This window comes from Centroberyx gerrardi, chromosome 2 (genome assembly GCF_048128805.1).
Source record: "Centroberyx gerrardi isolate f3 chromosome 2, fCenGer3.hap1.cur.20231027, whole genome shotgun sequence".
Lineage (NCBI taxonomy): Eukaryota > Metazoa > Chordata > Actinopteri > Beryciformes > Berycidae > Centroberyx > Centroberyx gerrardi.
Genome location: NC_135998.1, coordinates 10,507,750 through 10,527,637, shown reverse-complemented (window position 1 = coordinate 10,527,637; position 19,888 = coordinate 10,507,750). Strand labels below are relative to the sequence as shown.

The window sequence follows — 19,888 nt, the reverse complement described above, 5'->3', positions numbered from 1 at the left end:
TTCATTACAGATATGCGGCCATCTGGATCAATGACAAATTCTCCTTCAAAGTACATATAGATAACCTTGTCAAAAAGTTGCGGATGAAACTTAACTGCTTGAACATAAATAAGACCGTATGTGCCAGAGACACAAGATGATTTTCATGGCATCCCTGTCATAATGCATAAAACGTAAATTGACCAACGAGCCAGTTTCGAGCCACCCAAAAAATCTGTGTAGTCCTTTAATTGGACCTCTTAGAGTTTGGCCTTTTTTTATTTCTGCTGAAACATGTCGTCTGTCTTTTTAACAGACAGTCAAGAGACCCAGGAAGGTTCCAGTCAACCTGTTGAACCGCCCCCCGTCACCGGACGACCGAGTCTTCAACAATGACTTCAATGACGATTACAACTACGACCAGGACCGCCGCAGTGTGTACAGCGGCCGAAGTGGAGGTGGACGGGACCACAGCCTGGAGAGGGAGCGAGGAGGCGGCGGCTACATGGATTCCGGCTACCAAACACGTGAGCGCGACTATGACAGGGATTACGACCGGGAGGAGCGCGGCAGGAGTATGGAGCGAGACCTCAGCCCCGACAGGCAGTACAGGAGAGACGGCAGCAAAGGTCGAACTTTGGACAGAGAACGAAGCCCGGACCGCCACTTCAGGAGCGACCACTTGCCGGACCGCGACTACAGCCCGGACAGAAGGTACCGCAGCGAGCGTGCGTTAGACCGAGACCGCAGCCCAGATCGGCGCTACCGCAGCGAGCGAGCCCTCGACCGGGAACACAGCCCGGACCGGCGCTACCGCAGCGACCGAACGCTGGACCGCACCAACAGCCCGGACCTGCGCTACAGGGGCGGCGGTGGCGGTAGCCACAGCCCGGGCCGCGGCCACGGTCGCGACCACAGCTTCGACAGGGGCCGCGAACGCGTCCCGAGCGACCGGGACCACAGGAAGTACGAAGAACCGCTGAAGCGGAGCGGGAGCAGGGACCGTCTGGACCGCTCGCCTTCACCCGCCACCATGCCCATCCCTCTGCCCCGCCCTCCTCGGGAACAGGAGCCGCTTGAGAAGCCGCTGAGCGTGCTGCTGCTGAAGAACCGGCCCAATGAAGGTGAGAAACAAAACCAACACACCCCACAGGCCGGTTCACACCTCGGCTGTGATTAGAACCCAAAAAACATCTTTCCAACCCTTCCAATCAACAGTCAGCTTTTCAAACCAGTTACAAAATGCTTTACAGACAATGAAACAATGAATCAAATCTAGTAAGGTGAGACATGAAGAATGATTTGAATGCTCTTGATTAAACTAAGTCCTACTCCCAGTGGAGTCGCTCCTCCAACAGCCAAGCCAGCCTAGGATTTTCTTTTCTCTGCATCTGGGAACCAGCATTTAACACTTTTAAAAGTTTTCTTCCACACCTACTTCCACCATTTTGAAATAAGTGGCACCCTCTCTTATAAAACAATTGAGAGCACACAATTTATACAAATTATGCTACTTTTGTAAAATCCTTAGTTGACAAAATGCTAATACTTTTACAGGCTAGAATGTCTATATTTTAGATGTATTGGAAGAGGGATTTCCAAAACGGAAAAAGGATCCCTAACCTTCCTCATCAGTCTAGGGCCAGGTTTGATAAATGTATATGATTGCACCAGTATGTTTTTGCATTGATACTATAATGATGAATTTTTGTCTCGTTTTCAGAGTACGGCCTTCGCCTGGGCAGTCAGCTCTTCATCAAGGAGATGACCAGCACAGGTCTCGCCAGCAGAGATGGGAACCTGCAGGAAGGAGACATTATCCTGAAGGTAGGCTGAAGCCTCCTAGGCATGTACTCAACATATCTTGGAGAAGAAGTGCAGATCTTGAACCAGTTTTATGTCAGAAATCATAATGAAGGTCATGGGGAGGGAAAGTTGCTACTGGTTGCCTTCACCCCTGAGAAAATCCCTATATATTTTTCCATGCACAAATACAAAATAATTTGTTGAAAGCAACTTTACCAGAACAGCCATTTTTGAATATATGAGGTTATAAAACTTCATTGTAATCAAACCTTGTAAAGACTCAGCTCCATCATCAACAATCAATTATTGATTTACAATCAATAAAGGAAGATGTCATGTCTCACTCACTGTTTTCTATAATACAATATTTATATTACATTCCTTTTGGAGAAGTCATACCTCTCTCACTGAGCTTTAAGTATGACATGATGACTTCCCCTCCCTCCTTTTTTCTCGTGTTGCTTCCATTACGCCAAACACTGAACGTCTCCTCATTTCTTGCGTGTTATCTTTCCTCCTCCTTCCCCCTAATCCCTCTGTCTCTCAGATTAATGGCACAGTGACGGAGAACCTGTCTCTCAGTGACGCGGGAAAGCTGATCGAGAAGTCGCGAGGGAAGCTGCAGCTGGTGGTGCAGAGAGACAGAAGGCAGGTGCTGATCCGAGTCCCGCCGATGGCCGACAGCGACTCCGAGCTCGATGGTGAGAGACTGTCCAAACTCAAAGCCAGCAGGTCCTACCCAGGTTAATGGGGGAAATCTGTCGAGTGCCCATCTTCTCATGTAAAACCCGCTGCATAAGAACTTTGTATGCGCCAAAGAAATTAATTGTGGAAATGTTCATCTTTTGTTGTACTGCTGTTGTTGCTGTTGTTGCCTCTCTGTTTTGTATTTGTACAACTTGTCCCCAAGACCTGTTTTTCCCTTCATAAAATAAAAGTTATCCATTTTACTCACACTTCAGTTTTTCTGTACTCAACCCTGCATAAAACCTGCTATGTTTACAAATATTTCACAAAGCTGGAATTAGCCCTATGTACTAACCAAATAAGTGCTTTAAAGAGATTTGGCACACTGATCAACATTAATATTCAGATAAAAAGCAATATATTTAAACGTTGCTCTGTCTATGCAACACAGTACAAAATGATCCCTCTGCCTCCATCACTACGCACTCTTTTTTACATTTTTAATTTTTTATGTCACATGACCAGATAGCAGGCTGTGATTGGCTGGGACCGATCTAGATAGGATGGTACAATGTTTGCAGACCAAACCCCTCGGCAGGGGGGCGTTGTTACATGCCCCGGAGACTTGTGACCCACTTTGTCCGGTTTAGGGACTGTGTGTGTGTGTGTGTGTGTGCGTGCATGCATGTGTGAGAGTGCTCACTGGCCTCTGGCAGGGTGATCTTAATCCACCATCATAATCCAGCCATTGGATATGACAGAATTTCATTATGTTATGGTCCGCACCGTAGCAGCCGTCTGGCTTCCGCCATCTAAGAGTCGCTCGGTGGGAAGGGCGTTGAGAACAATGGGGATTGGCTGTGTGTCCTTGAGGATTTTCAGATTGTCAGCTCAGCTCGGCCCAGTTTAAATCACCTGAAGTGTGTCTGCCCAAATTTGTTCTCTGTTACGGTATTCCTATATTCCTACCACTGCCGTCGCGTAAAAAAACACGGAACAGCACTTTAGGGGTTTTGCTTACTTGAAAGTTTATAAATGTTCAGTTATGTGTTGAGTTTCATGACCTTTGGGCTGTGGAATCTGTTAAAGGCATATTATGTAATTAAACAAAAAATACAGGGGCATCAAGGAGAAAATGAGCATTTGTTTATTTTGCAGATTGTGGTTTCTGTGAAATGCAGTCTGTCTTTATTACCTGTACACAAAGACATTGTTAAGGAATCAAAAGACACCGTAGGCAACGTCTCGATGAGTCCTGACCTGTCGGTGGTTGTGTGTTGCAGATATCTCAGAGATCGAGTCGTACCGCTCCTACTCGCCGCAGGACGACAGGCGGGGCCACCACTCAGATCTGTCCTCCCACTCCTCCAATGAGAGGCTCAGAGAGAAGCCCAGGTGAGCTGTCAATCAAGCTTCAGTCACGGGCCAAATATAGGCCAAACTATTTCCCCAATATCCGAGACAGGCACACACCTAAACATTTAACTGCTTCGATGAGAAGGTTCATTTTAAAATAATCAGTCAAAGCCCCTTGACAAAGCTCCTTAATAGTTTGGTTGTGAAAACTCTTCATTGGTGTCATGTAAAATCTGATTATGTATTGTGGATTTGACTATACTTGTTTTTTAAATTTCTTGTTCTTGTTTAAAAAAATTATTGCTTATTATTATTGATTGCTATTATTGATTATTATCAGAGGTGGGGACTCTGAGTCACAATTGACTTGAAAAGGTTTCTAAAATCTTGACAAAAGATCTTGTTGAAAATCAAACTCATGATGCTCTTACCAAGTTTTTATCCTATTAAAACAATATTGCATTGAAAAGTCCAAGATATTTTCTTTTCTTTACGATTTTAAATTGATACTGGACTCTTGATTTGTTCTGACTTGACTTGGTATTTTAGACTTGAGACTTGTGCATCAAGACTTGAGACTGACTTGGGGCTTGAGCAAAGTTGACTTGGTCACACCTCTGTTGATATGATTCTTGCTAATGTTGATTGTATTTTGTTAAATGTGTCATTGCCTTCTTCAGATCATAAGAAGCATAATGGAAATAAGTCTGACTTTACTGTGACATCCTCAGTGATTTTATTTATGTGTGTTGTCAAATAAATCAAATCAGCTTGATGACGCTCAGCCAATCCATTACATCAAATATCACCGTGTCTTGGTGATACGATTGGATTATTAACTTGATTTTTCAAGAAAGTTTTCTAATCTTGGAATCTGATGTCCTGAGGAGGATCCACTCACATTACATTACTACTGTAAGGTTTGACTTGACAATAAAGTTTTAATAATATTAAAATGTGTGATGTCACTAGGGAGGACCCGCCCAACAGGCTGGCAAAAATGGGCGGCATGCCAACACCATTCAGAGCTCCGGACCGAGCTGCAGAGGACTCGCCCCCTCTGCAGGCGGAGAGGGAGGAGCCACGACCGGAAACACCTCCAGGTAAACATGACTGCTTCTGTAAAGACAGTGCAAAACATACTGTGTTTCAATTATATTATGTGTTCTGTTTGTGGAGTTTCATTCCTAAAACTGCATATCTACCTTATGTATCTGTTTTGGCGAAAAATATTCAATTCCTTGATATTTCCAAAGTGGAGATGAATCACGAGGGATACGTAGTCTTTCTTGAGAAAAGGTGTTAACTTAACAAATAGCTTTCATAATTCTCCATATTGAGTTTTACTTTCATGCCAGCAATCTTTGTTTTAAGAGTAGGTGTCTCATTTTGCACCAAAACTCTTTGTTTGCAGCTGGAGGGGGCAAGTAATTTTTGCTCCATATCCTTTAGTCTTAAAATCGTATTTTTGTTAAAACAAGCATATAAATTGGCCAATAAATTGAGATGATTTCACTTGTTTCCAGTGTAGTTTCGCAATTTTCTTACATGAAGTGACAATATCTTAAAAAAAAAAAAAAAAAGAAAATATATCATTAAATTATATCACCCCTCTCTTGGAAAAAATGTACACAGAAACTGAACTGAAACTGAATGCTGTGACTTGTAAACGTTACATTGTATATCCATCATGTTTTCTGTTTCTGCAGTACCAGCCGTCACTGTGGCCCCAAAGGTTCACGCTCCTCCAAAGGTGCCACTAAAGCCAAGCATAGAGGACCAGGGAATATATGGGTTTGTATATTTATTAAACATAATTCAGTTATTCAGCGTGACATTGTATATTTTCTCTATCTATATCTGTTTGTTTTGTTCATCTCTCTTAGCTAAAGATACTTCGTAGAATAGAAAAACTTCCTTCCTTCTTTCCTTTCTCTTTGCTTCCCTGCATGATGAAATCTTGTCTCTTGTGTTTTTTCCAGGCCAAACACAATGATGGTGCGTTTCCAGAAGGGCGACAGTGTGGGACTGAGGCTGGCAGGAGGCAACGATGTCGGCATCTTCATCGCTGGCGTTCAGGAGGACAGCGCGGCTGAACAGGAGGGTCTCCGCACAGGGGATCAGATCATGAAGGTATGGTTTCTTTAAAAAAAAAAAAACGGGGAGATCCCAATGATTCAGACAGCTCAATTGCACAAGATACCTGTTTATTAGCCTCCCCGTTAGCAGGGGACACAGAAAATGAAAGAATTACTTGGGGTAGTTTAAACGGTAGTAGTTTAAACATGCCGTGAAGACAAAGGAGGTGGAAAAAGAAAAGGCAAAAAAGTTAATAAAGTAAGAAATAATGTAACAATAAAAACAACAACATAAACTGACTCTTGGCATGCTGTATCACTGGGTTTAACAACAGTTGAAGATGTGCTAGACCAAGGATTGATCACCACTATATTTACTGTACTGTCAGCATTCTGGCCTTTTTGTGTGTCTAACAGTGGACAAGAGGTGACATTTTTCTGGAGATATTTTTTCCCCTCTTTATCATGACTTACAGGTTCAGCAGGTTACTATATTTTCTATTTCTAATGCTTTTGGTTTTTGGTGTTTTGTGTGTCGCAGGTGAACAACATGGACTTCAGAGGCATGGTGCGAGAGGACGCCGTCCTTTACCTCCTGGAGATTCCCAAAGGAGAAGATGTCAGCATTCTTGCTCAAAGCAAACCTGAAGGTACCAGACTCAAGTCACCAGACTGTGTATAAATAATTCTACTTCTAATACTAATACTGCTAATACCCTAACCCTGACAGTAGTAGTAGTACATGTGTTTTAGCCGAATACACCTTGAATAGTACATGTGTTTTAGCAGAATACACCTTGAAAAGTACATGTCGTAGAAATCATACTGTTTGAATGGAATATAGTACAGCTGCAACGATTAATCGATTAGTTGTCAACTATTAAATTAATCGCCAACTATTTTGATAATCGATTAATCGGTTTTAATCGGTTTTTACGTAATTTTTTAAGAAAAAAAAAGTCAAAATTCTCTGATTCCAGCTTCTTAAATGTGAATATTTTCTGGTTTCTTTACTCCTCTATGACAGTAAACTGAATATCTTTGGGTTGTGGACAAAACAAGACATTTGAGGACGTCATCTTGGGCTTTGGGAAACACTGATCGACATTTTTCACCATTTTCTGACATTTTATAGACCAAACAACTAATCGATTAATCGAGAAAATAATTGACAGATTAATCGACAATGAAAATAATCGTTAGTTGCAGCCCTAGAATATAGCTTCACAAACAAATGTTAATATATCGGTAGCTTTGGTGGAATTTGCATTTTAAAGTATGAATGTGTCCTGTGTTGTGAAGTCTGTATCTTGACCTGTATCCTGTGTCCTGTTCTGTGCGTCTGGTGTCAAGTCAAGTTTATTTGTATAGCCCTTAGTCACAGTCTCAAAAAGGTTTCACAAAGCCCACATTTTGAAACAGTAAATGAAACCTTAGACCCTCAATGAGAACAAGGAAAAACTCCCACAAAAACCTCATTAGGACAAAGAAAAATGAAAGAAACCTTGCAAAGAGGAATGTTGTGTCTGCAATGGGTGCTGAGAGTGGGCAAACCAAGTTTAAATGTTGATAACAATACAACACATACATAAACAAAAAAAAAATACACAGAAAAAACAGAGTAAAAGCGCTGGGGTGAACATCCAGATCTGGCCTGGGAACGTCAACGCCATCTTGGTCAGCATGTTGTCTGCCACTGAGGGAAGAGAAAGTCTTGGGGACCACAAAGGATGGCGATGCTGCCCAGCCGCCGCCACAGCCTGGAACAGGAGACGCGCCCATACACACACACAGCGGACAAACTCATTCACTCACTCCCTCCCAAACAAACAGACACACCAACATGAATGAACAGGTGCACACAGACCGGGAAAACAGGACACACAAACTAAATTCCCATAGGCAGGAACCTGAACTAGTGCTAACTAGCTAGTCTAACCGTACTCTATGGAGAGTCTGAGTCACTCCCAAATAATAAATAAATAGGTTTTAAGTCTGGATTTAAAGATATTTCTTGAGTTTGGAGAGGCTCAGAATGACAGCAGGTTTCTTTGTTTGCTTTCTGTTCCAGTGTACAGGGATATTTTAGAGTCTGGAAGAGGCGACTCCTTCTTCATCAGGACCCACTTTGAGTACGAGAAGGAAGCTCCTCAGAGTCTTCCTTTCTCCAGAGGACAGATCTTCAAAGTGACGGACACGCTTTACGATGGCAAGCTGGGCAACTGGCTGGCAATCCGTAGCGACAAAGACAACCAGCTGCTGGAGAAGGGGATCATCCCTAACAAGAGCAGGTGTGTGTGTGTGTGTGGTGGGTCGTGTACAGATGGTTGTGGGCTTGTCAATGAGGTGGGAATGATATGTGTGCATTTATAAGAGAAATAGAGGGGGAACAACTGAAGTTAAGAGAAAAGAAGGCTTGGTAACAAGGCTCTTCCTTATTATCAACTTCATATTGTCGCTGTCGGGTGAAAACTTTGTATTTCACAAACTTCAACTTTTCAGTAACTAAGAAAAACAGCCTTGTTTTTCACTTGACCCACAATGTATTTTTGAGTTTATCCAGTGGGGTTTGACAAAGGTTTCAGAAACCAAACCATAGAGGAGCATGTAATCCTTAAATTCAAATTAAAACATGGAAGGTTTTCACATGACAACAGCGATATTCTAGGGAACTAAAGCTGAAGTCTCGCCCAGTAGCCACATCTGTAATGTTAGTGTTGGCTAGGACAGATTTCTATCATACAGGGTCTTCTAAATCCAAAACCACAAGAATCTGCTTCATTAACAAATCAAACCATTTAGGCCATTTCTGAAACATTTAGAAACCCATTATCCCATGAGTTAGAATGGGAATATATGAGGATTATAGCAGGCGTGACGCTGACTTCAGCCTCCCTGTTGTTTCGCACCACAGAGCAGAGCAGATGTCGAACGTCCAGAACGCTCAGCGAGCCGCGTCAGGCAACGACAGAGGAGACTTCTGGAGGCTGAGAGGTCAAAGGGCGGCGAAGAAGAAAGATCTCCGCAAGAGCCGAGAGGACCTGACTGCCACTCCAGTCACCACACGGTTCCCTGCCTACGAGAGGGTGGTGCTGCGTGAAGGTAACCTGAAGATCCCGTCTGCTGTGGTGCCGCCATGTTTATTAGAGAGACTCAGAAAGACATTTGATATGAAAAGCAGTATTGTAGTTTGTGGTCTTGTACAGAATACTGTAGCTCAGTGTGTAGAGCGGGCCGGTGCAGATATGAAAAGTTCATAGTACGATTATCTTGACCAAAATTACCTCGATGTACGATATTACCTCGATAATTATTAAAAAATATTAAAACATTAAAAACAGTACTAAAATACAATTATAATTGTACTTAAAAACTAATTTATCATATCAATCACAAGACATTTTACTTTTTTCTTTAAAAAAAAATCTATATATATATATATATATATATATATATATATATATATATATATATATATATAGATATGTATGTAAAATGCTGGTTTAGCTTTTAGAAACTGTCAGGACAGTTTTAAACAACACAAATAAAAATCCAAATTGCAGCATCTAAAATAAATGAAGTGAAATGAGTGTGGATGCAGACCAGTGCTACTGGACTTAACTCAGTCAGCAACATGAATAAAACAATTTATTAGAGCGTTCCTTGTTTTGGGGAGAGTAAAACATCAGTGATGACGGACGAAAGGCGCAGTTATCACAGCGGCCGCGGTAATAAAAATTAGAGGCGGTGTCATAACCGTTACTGTTTTTTACCACAATATATAGTAATACCGGTTATTGTCCGATCCCTAGTGTAGAGCGAGGTTTTACTAGTAATGACAGGGTTTGATTTCCAGTGGTAGCACCATATTAAAAATGTATACACTTGTGGTACTGCAAGGTGCTTTGGATAAAAGTATTCACCAAACGACATGACATTGTGTTACATTATGCAGTTTCACAAGAGGTTTTGTTGTTGTTGTGTTTTCCTCAATGTCTCTGACTAAACTTGTATCCTGTTGTGTGTTCAGCTGGTTTCAGGAGACCTGTGGTAATATTTGGGCCCATTTCTGATGCAGTCAATGAAAAACTGGCCAACGATCTGCCTGACGAGTTTGTCATCGCCAGTAAGTACTCTTAACTACTGCCAGTTCATTGAAATGGTGTATTAAATCATACTTTATTTTGCAGTGTTTTATAGCATACAGTATATCGTGATTGTATATTGAATGTATTTTTGTAGAGTGACAGACTTGTACCATGTGTCACTCTGTACAGTGTTACTGTGTCAGTTGTGGATGTGTCTCTGTACCAGTGTCACCAAAACAGATTCCTCCATTTATATATTGTGTTTTGTGAATGAAGTGATTCTGATTTTATTTCTTCTTTTAGGAACTGAGCCCAAGGATGCAGGGAGTGAGAAATCTTCAGGAGTGGTGAGACTTAACACCATCCGACAAATCATTGAACAGGTATAGTGAACGACTTTTATTGTCCTTACTTATTCATATTTTCTATCCTCTGCCTTAAAGGGAAATTCCATTAAAACTGGTTAAGTTACTTAGCAACTTAAAAATCTTAATCATCTCATCTTAACCCTTGATGCCATGTTATGTGACTGTTTCCTACCCTATCCTCATTACCAAGGCAAGGCAAGGCAGCTTTATTTGTATAGCACATTTCATACACTGAGGCAATTCAAAGTGCTTTACAGAGTAATAAAAAATACAGTAAAGGTAAAAAATTTACAATTAAAAAGTGCAAAAGTACAGACAAGAGATCCACAAGATAAAAGACTTAAAAAGTAAACTAGTGCAGTTAAAATCAAGTGAAATAGAAAGATAAAAGAAAAGACAGTGCAAGAGGATTAGAAAAGTGAAAAGTGCATTAAAATCACATTTAGAAGAAAATAAAAAAGATATAAATAAATAAATATTACAGTGCAGATGAGTGTTGCCCTAGATTTCTTAAAAAACCCTGGCGAACAGAAACGTTTTAAGCCCTGATTTAAAAGATTGTAAAGTGGAGGCAGAGTCTTTAGAGTGAATATTACTTTCCCATACTTTGCTACATTACCAAAACTATCTTTCTCATCCCACGCTCTGCTGTTACTCACCTTTGTTTGTCCTCTCTCACTGTACCCCCGTTAGTTATTTTCATCACACACCATAATGACTCAAGTTATTTGCTCCTCTCTACCTCTTGCATCACCATTCACCACCAGCCTCATTCCCAAAATACCCCACCATGCCGTCTTCCTTTTTATTACGTCTGACTCTTTCCCACAGTTGACTTTGTAACACTTCTACTAAATGAATCTTTGCCACAGCTGACTCCCTATTACTTTGTAACACGTTACAAAGTAACATTACTTTCTAACATGTTACAAAGTAATGCGTTAGTCTAATCACATTACTTTTTCCTGTAACTGAGTAAAGTAAGACATTACTGTTCCAATTTCAATCACATTACAGTTACTGATCTAACAGATGGGTCGTTACCTGCGTCACACTCTTTAGCCTTTTTCACCTCTAACCGTAATATCAAAATGACTAGTAGAGAGCACATGAATGAGCCAACAAAGTGATAATTACGACTCAGAAAGTTGGAATTTAATGCTGTAGGCTCTTTATTTCTTTATTTAAAACCTTAAAAGAAAGATTTTTTGTCTCATTATTTAGATACTACTGCTGGTAATGTGGGCTTCGGTCTACAATATTCATTGGCCCAATGAACGTAAGTTGCACAATCGTTTTAGGTTGTAACGCAAAAGTAATGTAACGAGTAGTTTAAATAATTACTTTTCTCGGTGAGTAATAAGTAAAGTAATTCATGACTTTTAAGAAAAGTAAGGAGTAATGTGTAACTTATTACTTTTTTCCAGCAACGACCACACGACAACGACAACACTGCTCCTCACATGCTCTTACTGATTCTTTACCATTTGCTCTGACAGAATCTTTTCTCCTTCCCTGTTTTCATGCAAGCTGGCAATAGTAAATATTGCATAAAAATACGGCAAAATGAGTAAGAAAAGAGTACCGATTCTGGAAAAACTCCTGCCAAGAACTGTTTCTCAAGTCGGGTTCTACTAAGGTACTTCTTCAGTACCGGTACACAGTGCGGCGCTCACACTCGCCTTTTCTCCCTCCGATGTTTCCTCAGGACCTCCACGCTCTGCTGGATGTGACTCCGAAGGCGGTGGACACCCTGAACTACACCCAGTGGTATCCCATCGTGGTCTTCCTCAACCCGGACAGCAAGCAAGGAGTCAAGACCATGAGGAGCCGCCTGGTGCCCGGCTCCAACCGCAGCGCGCGCAAACTCTACGAGCAGGCCGTCAAGCTGAGGAAGACGTGCTCACACCTTTTCACCTGTAGGTCGCACCCTTTGTCTTCTTCTCTTCTCTCTGCTCATCTCTTCTTCTCTTTTTCTTCTATACACGTTTTGCTGTTGTGTTTTCAGGATACAATCATTTGTGTTGTGTGTTTGGGACTGATTAAGAAGATCCATGTCCCTAACTTGCCCCCAACTTCTTTTTGTTTGTGCACATTTAGCGACCATTGACCTGAACTCAGCCAATGACGCATGGTACGGCAGTGTGAAAGATTCCATCCGGCAACAGCAGGAAAGAGCTGTCTGGGTGTGTGAGGGCAAGGTGAGCTTGAATGGATTCATAGTGCTGCTGTCAGAATAAAAACTTGTGTTTTCAATGAGTCCACTTTTCAAGAATTTGGAGAATAATTTTCTGCCTGATGAACATGCATTTTTGAAATTTTAACATGAGTTTTCGAATGGGTTTCATTGGCCACAAGGATTTTCTGATACAGTAATAATATAAACTTGTTAGCAAAGTGTGTGAGTATGAAAGAATGAGTTGAGTCAGTATTGGGTTTGTGTTCACATAAACTCTCATTTTCTCTCTCTCTCTCTGTCTTGATCTCTGTCTTTTCCAACCGTCAGTTGGACGGCTCGGAGGAGGACCTGGATCTCCATGACGACCGTATGTCCTACCTGTCGGCAATGAGCGCCGATTACCTGAGCATGGACAGCCGGCTGACCAGTGACTATGAAGACACAGCGGACGAGGGCGGGGCTTACACCGACAACGAGCTGGACGAGACGATGGACGAGCCGCAGCCTGTGTCGGCCATCAGTCGGTCTTCAGAGCCTGTGCTGCCGGAGGAGGTAGGCGTGGCCAGTCACCGTCACCATCACCCGCCTTTTACTGCCATGTAAACCCAGTAGTGTTGCAGTGACAGGCGGGATATATAGTAACGCTGGTATATGATTGGCAGATGTTGGATGATTTCACTCAAAAGTTCAGCTGCAGCTACGTTTTCCATCCAGTCGCCTCGTATCCATTCAAGGAATAGAGACGACTGTTATTGTAGAAAACGAATGGACTTGCAGCTAGGGCTGGGCGATAATTCAATATGATCGTTTATCGTCTTTCAGTGGAATCATATCGTGATGATATGGTGATTTGGGGATATTGTGACACTCAATTCTGCTGTCCAAACTGATCATAACAAGCACATTTTATTTAAAAACTGACAAAATGAGGTATGAAACATTTTAAGGAATACTACTTGAATGTTTCAGTTTTGTTTGACATCACACCTAACATTACCATACTTTAATTTGATTATTTAATGTGATTTTGCATACTTGACCCATATCATATCAATATACAGTATATTGATATAAAAAAAATCCTTATGATTACCATGATACTGAGTTCAACCTTATTACCCAGCCCTACTTGCAGTGAATGGTTTCTCAAGTTACTGGCAGGGTGTGCACACATTTAGTCGCTCATGTAACCTGTGACCTGTGACCCTTTATGTCTCAGTCACTCTTGACACCTTTCACTCATCGTTGTTTTAAAAAACATGTGCCAGTGTGTTTGCATAGTGTAAGTTTGTCGTCATTCCTGTGTGTTTTCCCCCTCCCCCTCCTGTGTGTAGAAGCCTCACCCTGAACCCCGGGCTCGTATGAGGAGGTCAGGCAGCAGAGAGATGCTGAACAGAGACCCCAGCCCCCCCCCTGCCTTTGTCCCTGAACCCCCAAAGGTGAGATCCTGCCCCTCCTCCCTGAAAACAGCTCGTCAAATCTATTCTAGTTATATTCCTACACAGGTCTGGAACGTATGGAAAGATGTTGTTTAGTTTCAAATGTGCATATGCAGAGTTTTAATAACTAAAAGATTCTGTGTGGACTTTCCCCTTTTTTTTCAACAGTGTGCAGGTTCCTTTCTTCTTCTGATGTTTTTTGTTGTTTAAAACCTAAGCAGCTGTGGTTGATAATTATCTGGGCTGGGCTTCACACACTTCACTATTTCTCAGCAACATTGTAACTGAACATTTTGGCAGAATGACAAATGTCTGAACCACTGCCTGAGTCGAAAAACAGTAAAATAATCATTACAAGGTGCTATAGATTGCCAAACTCAAAATCATTTTGATAGAAAACCAAGACACTCTTCTTCTTTTATCAAAAACAGAATGTGTTTGCTTATACTAAAAAGGATATTTAAAACACCTGTAACTCTCAACTTATTCCAGCTGCAGAGTTAAAAATATGAAAAGTATATACATATTAGTGTTGAAACGATTAGTCAATTAATTGATTAGTCGATCGACAGAAAATTAATTGATTCAAATTTTGATAATGAAGATTAATCAATAGTGAAAATATTCATTAGTTGCACCCCTAATACATCTATATATCTCAAACACACACCAAAGAAAGGCAGGTTTGTGACCGTAACGTTGCCAGTTTGAATTCCTGGTTTGGAAGAGTGAGGAAAAGTAAATGAATAACACTTTCCCCTCCCTCTCAACTATCAGTCTATCAATTTATCATGCAGCGGCTCCAAGGTCTGAATTTGAGCATGAATATGAAGCAGCACGGTGCCGAAGAAGAGATACACGCTCTCCAAAACCCTTCCCAAGCTGAATAAAGGTTAAAAAACGGACCATAACGTACTAAATTATCCTTTCCTCCGGCAGGTGCGGGCTCAGACTCGCCATGACTCATCACGGGGTTACGACTCGCACTCCAGCAGCACCATCAGCAGCGACGCGGCCGGGGGGAACAAACCCACTCCGCCCCCCGTGGCCCTGAAGCCCGTGTTTGCCCCGCGCCTCAGCCAGTCATCAGAGGAGCAGGGCCAGGGGGGCGACGACCCTGCCAACCGCTCCTTCATGGGCAAGGTCAGTACCGAAACATGGGGGGTTTTGTTTCCACTTGCATTTTTAGACCGGTGAAATTAGCTTACTTCTATAACAGATTCCTCTCCCCACCCTCTTCTACAGCAGGAATTTAAAAAAATAATATCCTGGGATCCTCATATTTTTGTTTCTCATCCAGCACTTAAAATCCCTTTTCCTCTTTCAACTTTTTTGCCCTTTTAAGAGATAAGGTTTGACTCAATTTTTCTTTCGCTGATGGTAAATAAAATGTTTTATTTCATTTGTCTTTTTTTCTACTTGCTTGCCTCTGTTTCTAAAATAGAAATTGGGTGAACAGGTAATTGAATATGTATCTATTTGTGTACAAAACATTGTACAACATTTGTCTTTGTCCGCGTTTTAAATACCATGGTCATTTGTAATTGCCCATCCATCATAATGGCGTTATACTGTTTTCATTTCATTATAATATCACAAGCATCTTTTTGTTTAATTCGGCAGTCGTTTTTGTGACTTATTCATATGAACCATTCCATATGGATTGATATGGATTTATTTATTATTAATCAACAAAAATCGATTGATAACTAACATTCATTTATTCTTACTAAGGTTAAGGCCTTTGAGCAGATGGATCACCTGGCCAGAGCCCAGAGGATGCTGGAGCTGCAAGAGGCTGAACATGCTCGGGTCAGTACTATTACTATTACTATTACTATTAGGGATGGGACTATATATCAAAACTCAATATGTTGTGATACAAAAATGTAACAATACGTATCAATGGACAGAAAAATTAATCAAGTTATAAGCTACATTGTGTTCTTCTGTAATAATCACAAATGAGACGGCTTGTCCATCACAATTCCACAAGCTCTCCATCCAGATTATATTATTTACACTTTGTAATGACATTTTTAAATTGTTGTTTACATTCTAGTAAGCCAATGCCATCTCTAGAAAGATTTGTGTCTCAGAGTTCTCATAAAAGTAATTTATGTCAGGTTTGCATGATTCAAATGAAACTTCAGCAAGTAAAAACAGCTGGAGAATGCTGGAGAAAATATTCTGCAAATGCTCCTGTCTACTTGGGGTAATATCATGTAGAGTTGTATCCCTTGCTAAACACTCTGCTGTGTGTTTCAGTCGACATGTTGTTGTCTTGTATTTCTTTGTATTAGTTTTGACATAACTGGGCCCTTTGCCTTCTCTCTGCACAGTTGGAAATCGCCCAGAAGCATCCAGACATCTACGCTATCCCAATGAAACTGCCAAAGCCAAACCACAACCGTCCACAGCCGATAGGGTAAGGGCCTTTTCTGTGACTCTATGCTAATCAAATTAAGAAAGGTAACACACACACATCCAAAAAAGTCAATACATGTGCAGGACAGAAACAAACAAACAATGAAAAGAGTAGAGTCCGCACATCTGCAAATCAGCTGCCAATGATTTATTAGATAGTAAATATGTAGGGCGAGCACTCACAGTTCTCTTCTTACTGTTATATTTTTATTATAATTTTTGAAAACACACAGATGTTTCAGGTGATGCCTTCCTCAACAGGCATGCTTCAAAAATAATTATAAAAAATATAATTGTAAGGAGAGAACTGTGAGTAATCGACCTACATATTTATTGTCTGATAGTATGTTATTTGTGGCTGGTAGTAGGGCTGAAAGATATTGACAAAAAAAATCGAATTGTGATTATTTGACAGAAGTTTTTCTTGTCCTACATTTTTTATAACTTTAATTGTTTAATTGTCTAGACGTCAGTGTGCAGGATTTACTGTGTTTAAGTATGATGAAAGGTTTTCACCAATATTGTACTTGATTCATGGACCAAAGATTACCTGGAGCTCTAAAACACCTTGTTTAGAAATCCATTTTGGACGTCTCTCTCTCTCTTAAGCAATTAATTGCAGCCTCTTCATATTGCGATTTTGTTTGGGTTTTTTTTCGATTAATTGTTCATCTCTAGCAGGTGGCAGTCGTAAAGATTTGAAGAGATCTAAGTAAACGAGTAGCGCACGTTTTATCTGTCTTTATCCAATGATTTACTAACCGACTGACATTAAATCAGCCATTTTTATTCAGATTTTGAAGACGGTGACCTAATGAACAAAAACCATAACACTTTCTCAAATCAGCCATAGAAAAAGCATCTGGATAAGAGCGTCTGCTAAATACCTAATTCGTAAATTGTCACGCTGCTTTCTGAAAACTGATACTGAATGTCCTATTGCTGTTATTTGTGTGTGTTTTTGTGTGTGTGTGTGTGTGTGTGTGTGTGTGTGTGTGTGTGTGTGTGTGTGTGTGTGTGTGTGTGTGTGTGTGTGTTCAGCTCAAGCTCCAACCCGGAGCCCCAGACCCCGTCCAGACCGCCGTACACAGAGACGAAGGCCCACTTTGGCGGCGAAGACGACGAAGAGGAGTACCGCCGACAGCTGGCTGACCAAAACAAGCGAGGCTACTACAACCCGCAGAAATACAAAGACACTGAGCTGTAGGTCCGGACCATTCCGGTCCGGCCGGCTGAACGCAGCCCGGGGCGCCGCTCTGCGTTCCCCAACCAGGAAATGACGCTGCAACGGCACCCAGACTTCTCTTGACGGGGCTTTTCGTCGTTCAGTCCCGCTCGATTCCTCCCACACTGACGCAGCAAGCGGATATTACTTGTTGCCTTGGTAACAGTTTATCTCATTATGATCAAGTTAAGTGTGTCTTCACCTTGATGTTAACCCTTAAAACATTTTAATAGTTTGTAGGTAGTTATATTCTTCAAAAAGATGTCATTTTCAGCATTTGATCTGCGTGCCAAGTTTAGGACGGCGCATATTTGTTTTACTTTTCATTGTTGTCTCGATAAATGTTGTACTTAACATAATTTTGTATTGAAAAGTAGCACAAATGTGTGTTGAGCCACAGGACGCACACAAATGAGTTGAAAATGACACATTCCTTTTTAAGAATATATTTTAGCAAGTTTACCTTTCCACCTGTCCTGAACAAAACGGTTGATTTCTAATATTTCATTGTATATATTCTTCAAACGTGTGTTTAAAGAGGTTTTTGTTACATTGGGACATAGTTGGTTTTTTTTGGGGGGGGGGTTTTCATTACACAAACACCATGCTGAACCCATACTAGACCCACAGTGGATGTGGTTCAGTATCGCCACCGTTTGGTTTTTATTCGATTACCGAGCGGTTCTTCACTTCCACCAGTACCTTTTTGAAATACGGCCTGTACCAAATCTTGTGTACATTGATATGCTTCTGGCATACCCATTCCAAACCTGACTGTGTGCAAAGTATAATGGAAAACACATGCCGTACTGTGCCAGTATGAGCACAGCATGGTACAGGTAGAAATAGAAAAAGCATAAAAGAACGATACCAACTGTTTCTCTGTCTGCAGCTGCTTTGATGTCAGATAGTTTGTTTGGTGGGAATTCCTTCCTTTTCTAATCACTTTCATGTCAAATCATCTCTGATTTATTGTATGCCTCTGAATTCCTAATTGGATGTCTGTATATATGTGTGTGTGAGTGTGTGTGTGTGTGCGCCCTGGGAAGCAGCACATCTTCAAGTGCCTTGCAGCTCTGATTGCAGCTCACAGAAAGAACTTGACGGCACGAGGCTCTAAAAGAGGCGATGGGTAACAAAAAAACGGTTTACAGTGTGTGCAAAATATTGGGAACACGGCTCTCTCCGTGAAATAGGCTGATGAACAATGGAGGGAAATAAAAAAAAAAGTCTGGAGGTTTAGAGTGCAGTTTATTGTATCTTTATCGGTCAACTTTTTGACTGGTAGACGTTTCTCAAGACACACAAAAACGTTCTGCAGAAGAAGAAGTTGTAGATTGAATCATCTGTTCGCTAAGCCTCCCTACTGTTTTTATTATTTGTTTTTTTTCCATTTTTCATTGGCCCTTTTTGCGGAGGTTGTGCAGGCTGCCTGTAAAGCGCTGTGATTTATTATTTAAGTCACCTGGAATGAACGGACCAAGTAAATGTGGGTTTGTCTAATTGATTTTACCTATTAATAAATGATCATGAATGGGACGTATAAATGACAGTGAGGAGACAAGTAAAAGAATTTTTAAGGCTTAAGACATGTGACACGTTGAGTGAAACTCAATTTTAAGATGTTCCTAATATTTTGTACTCTGTAACTTCTCTTTATTAGCTGCTTGCAACCAGAGACAATCACGTTTATATTGCATATATATTTTTTATGGCATACACAGTAAACTCAGTCCAGTCTTTTTGTACAAGCGGGAGTATCGGGAACCGTGGTGATGACAATCATGTCAGTTGCTTTGTTCTAAATGTCTGTTAGTATATGATTCTCTTTTTTTTTGTTTGTGATCTCCCTGACGGTAAAAAAAAACAAACTCTTGTGACTCTTGGGAGTGTTTATCCATCTGAAATCTGAAATTCAAATAAATAATCTTTAATTTGTTTTTTACATTGTGTGTGCTTGGAGTTATCAGGTTCCAGCTTCTTTTTTCTGAGCAGCTGTGAGAGATTGGCTGTTAAAGTTTTCACATTTAAGACGACAATATTAACAGAAGGGGTAATTAATTAACATTATTAACATTGCAAAGCTACTTTGCGTGCAGAGTATCAAAACCTTGGGATGTGGAAATGGCGTGAAAGCTCAGGAACATATCTGCAGGTGGCAGGAGTCGGCCAGTCGATCTAATTCAGCCCAGAACATGGTTCACCAGGCGCTGAACATAGAAAATCTTTTGCAAATACATTTCTTGCATACATCAA

At 41.0% G+C, this 19,888-nt stretch overlaps 1 protein-coding gene across 1 annotated transcript in view; it reads left to right on the top strand.

Moving 5' to 3' along the window:
• Positions 1 to 19,577, top strand: part of tjp2a (tight junction protein 2a (zona occludens 2)) — a 46,190-nt gene extending 26,613 nt beyond the window's left edge. Inside the window, exons 6-25 of the mRNA XM_071896091.2 lie at positions 296 to 1,103; positions 1,703 to 1,806; positions 2,333 to 2,486; positions 3,756 to 3,867; positions 4,801 to 4,931; positions 5,538 to 5,622; positions 5,811 to 5,961; positions 6,448 to 6,556; positions 7,978 to 8,197; positions 8,821 to 9,008; positions 9,937 to 10,032; positions 10,298 to 10,377; positions 12,071 to 12,281; positions 12,463 to 12,563; positions 12,869 to 13,093; positions 13,876 to 13,980; positions 14,920 to 15,123; positions 15,715 to 15,792; positions 16,323 to 16,408; positions 17,449 to 19,577. Of these exons, the coding sequence (XP_071752192.2) occupies positions 296 to 1,103; positions 1,703 to 1,806; positions 2,333 to 2,486; positions 3,756 to 3,867; positions 4,801 to 4,931; positions 5,538 to 5,622; positions 5,811 to 5,961; positions 6,448 to 6,556; positions 7,978 to 8,197; positions 8,821 to 9,008; positions 9,937 to 10,032; positions 10,298 to 10,377; positions 12,071 to 12,281; positions 12,463 to 12,563; positions 12,869 to 13,093; positions 13,876 to 13,980; positions 14,920 to 15,123; positions 15,715 to 15,792; positions 16,323 to 16,408; positions 17,449 to 17,614 (3,414 nt within the window). The 3' untranslated portion in view covers positions 17,615 to 19,577. The remainder of the gene's footprint in view (positions 1 to 295; positions 1,104 to 1,702; positions 1,807 to 2,332; positions 2,487 to 3,755; positions 3,868 to 4,800; positions 4,932 to 5,537; positions 5,623 to 5,810; positions 5,962 to 6,447; positions 6,557 to 7,977; positions 8,198 to 8,820; positions 9,009 to 9,936; positions 10,033 to 10,297; positions 10,378 to 12,070; positions 12,282 to 12,462; positions 12,564 to 12,868; positions 13,094 to 13,875; positions 13,981 to 14,919; positions 15,124 to 15,714; positions 15,793 to 16,322; positions 16,409 to 17,448) is intronic.
• The last annotated feature ends 311 nt before the right edge of the window (positions 19,578 to 19,888 follow it).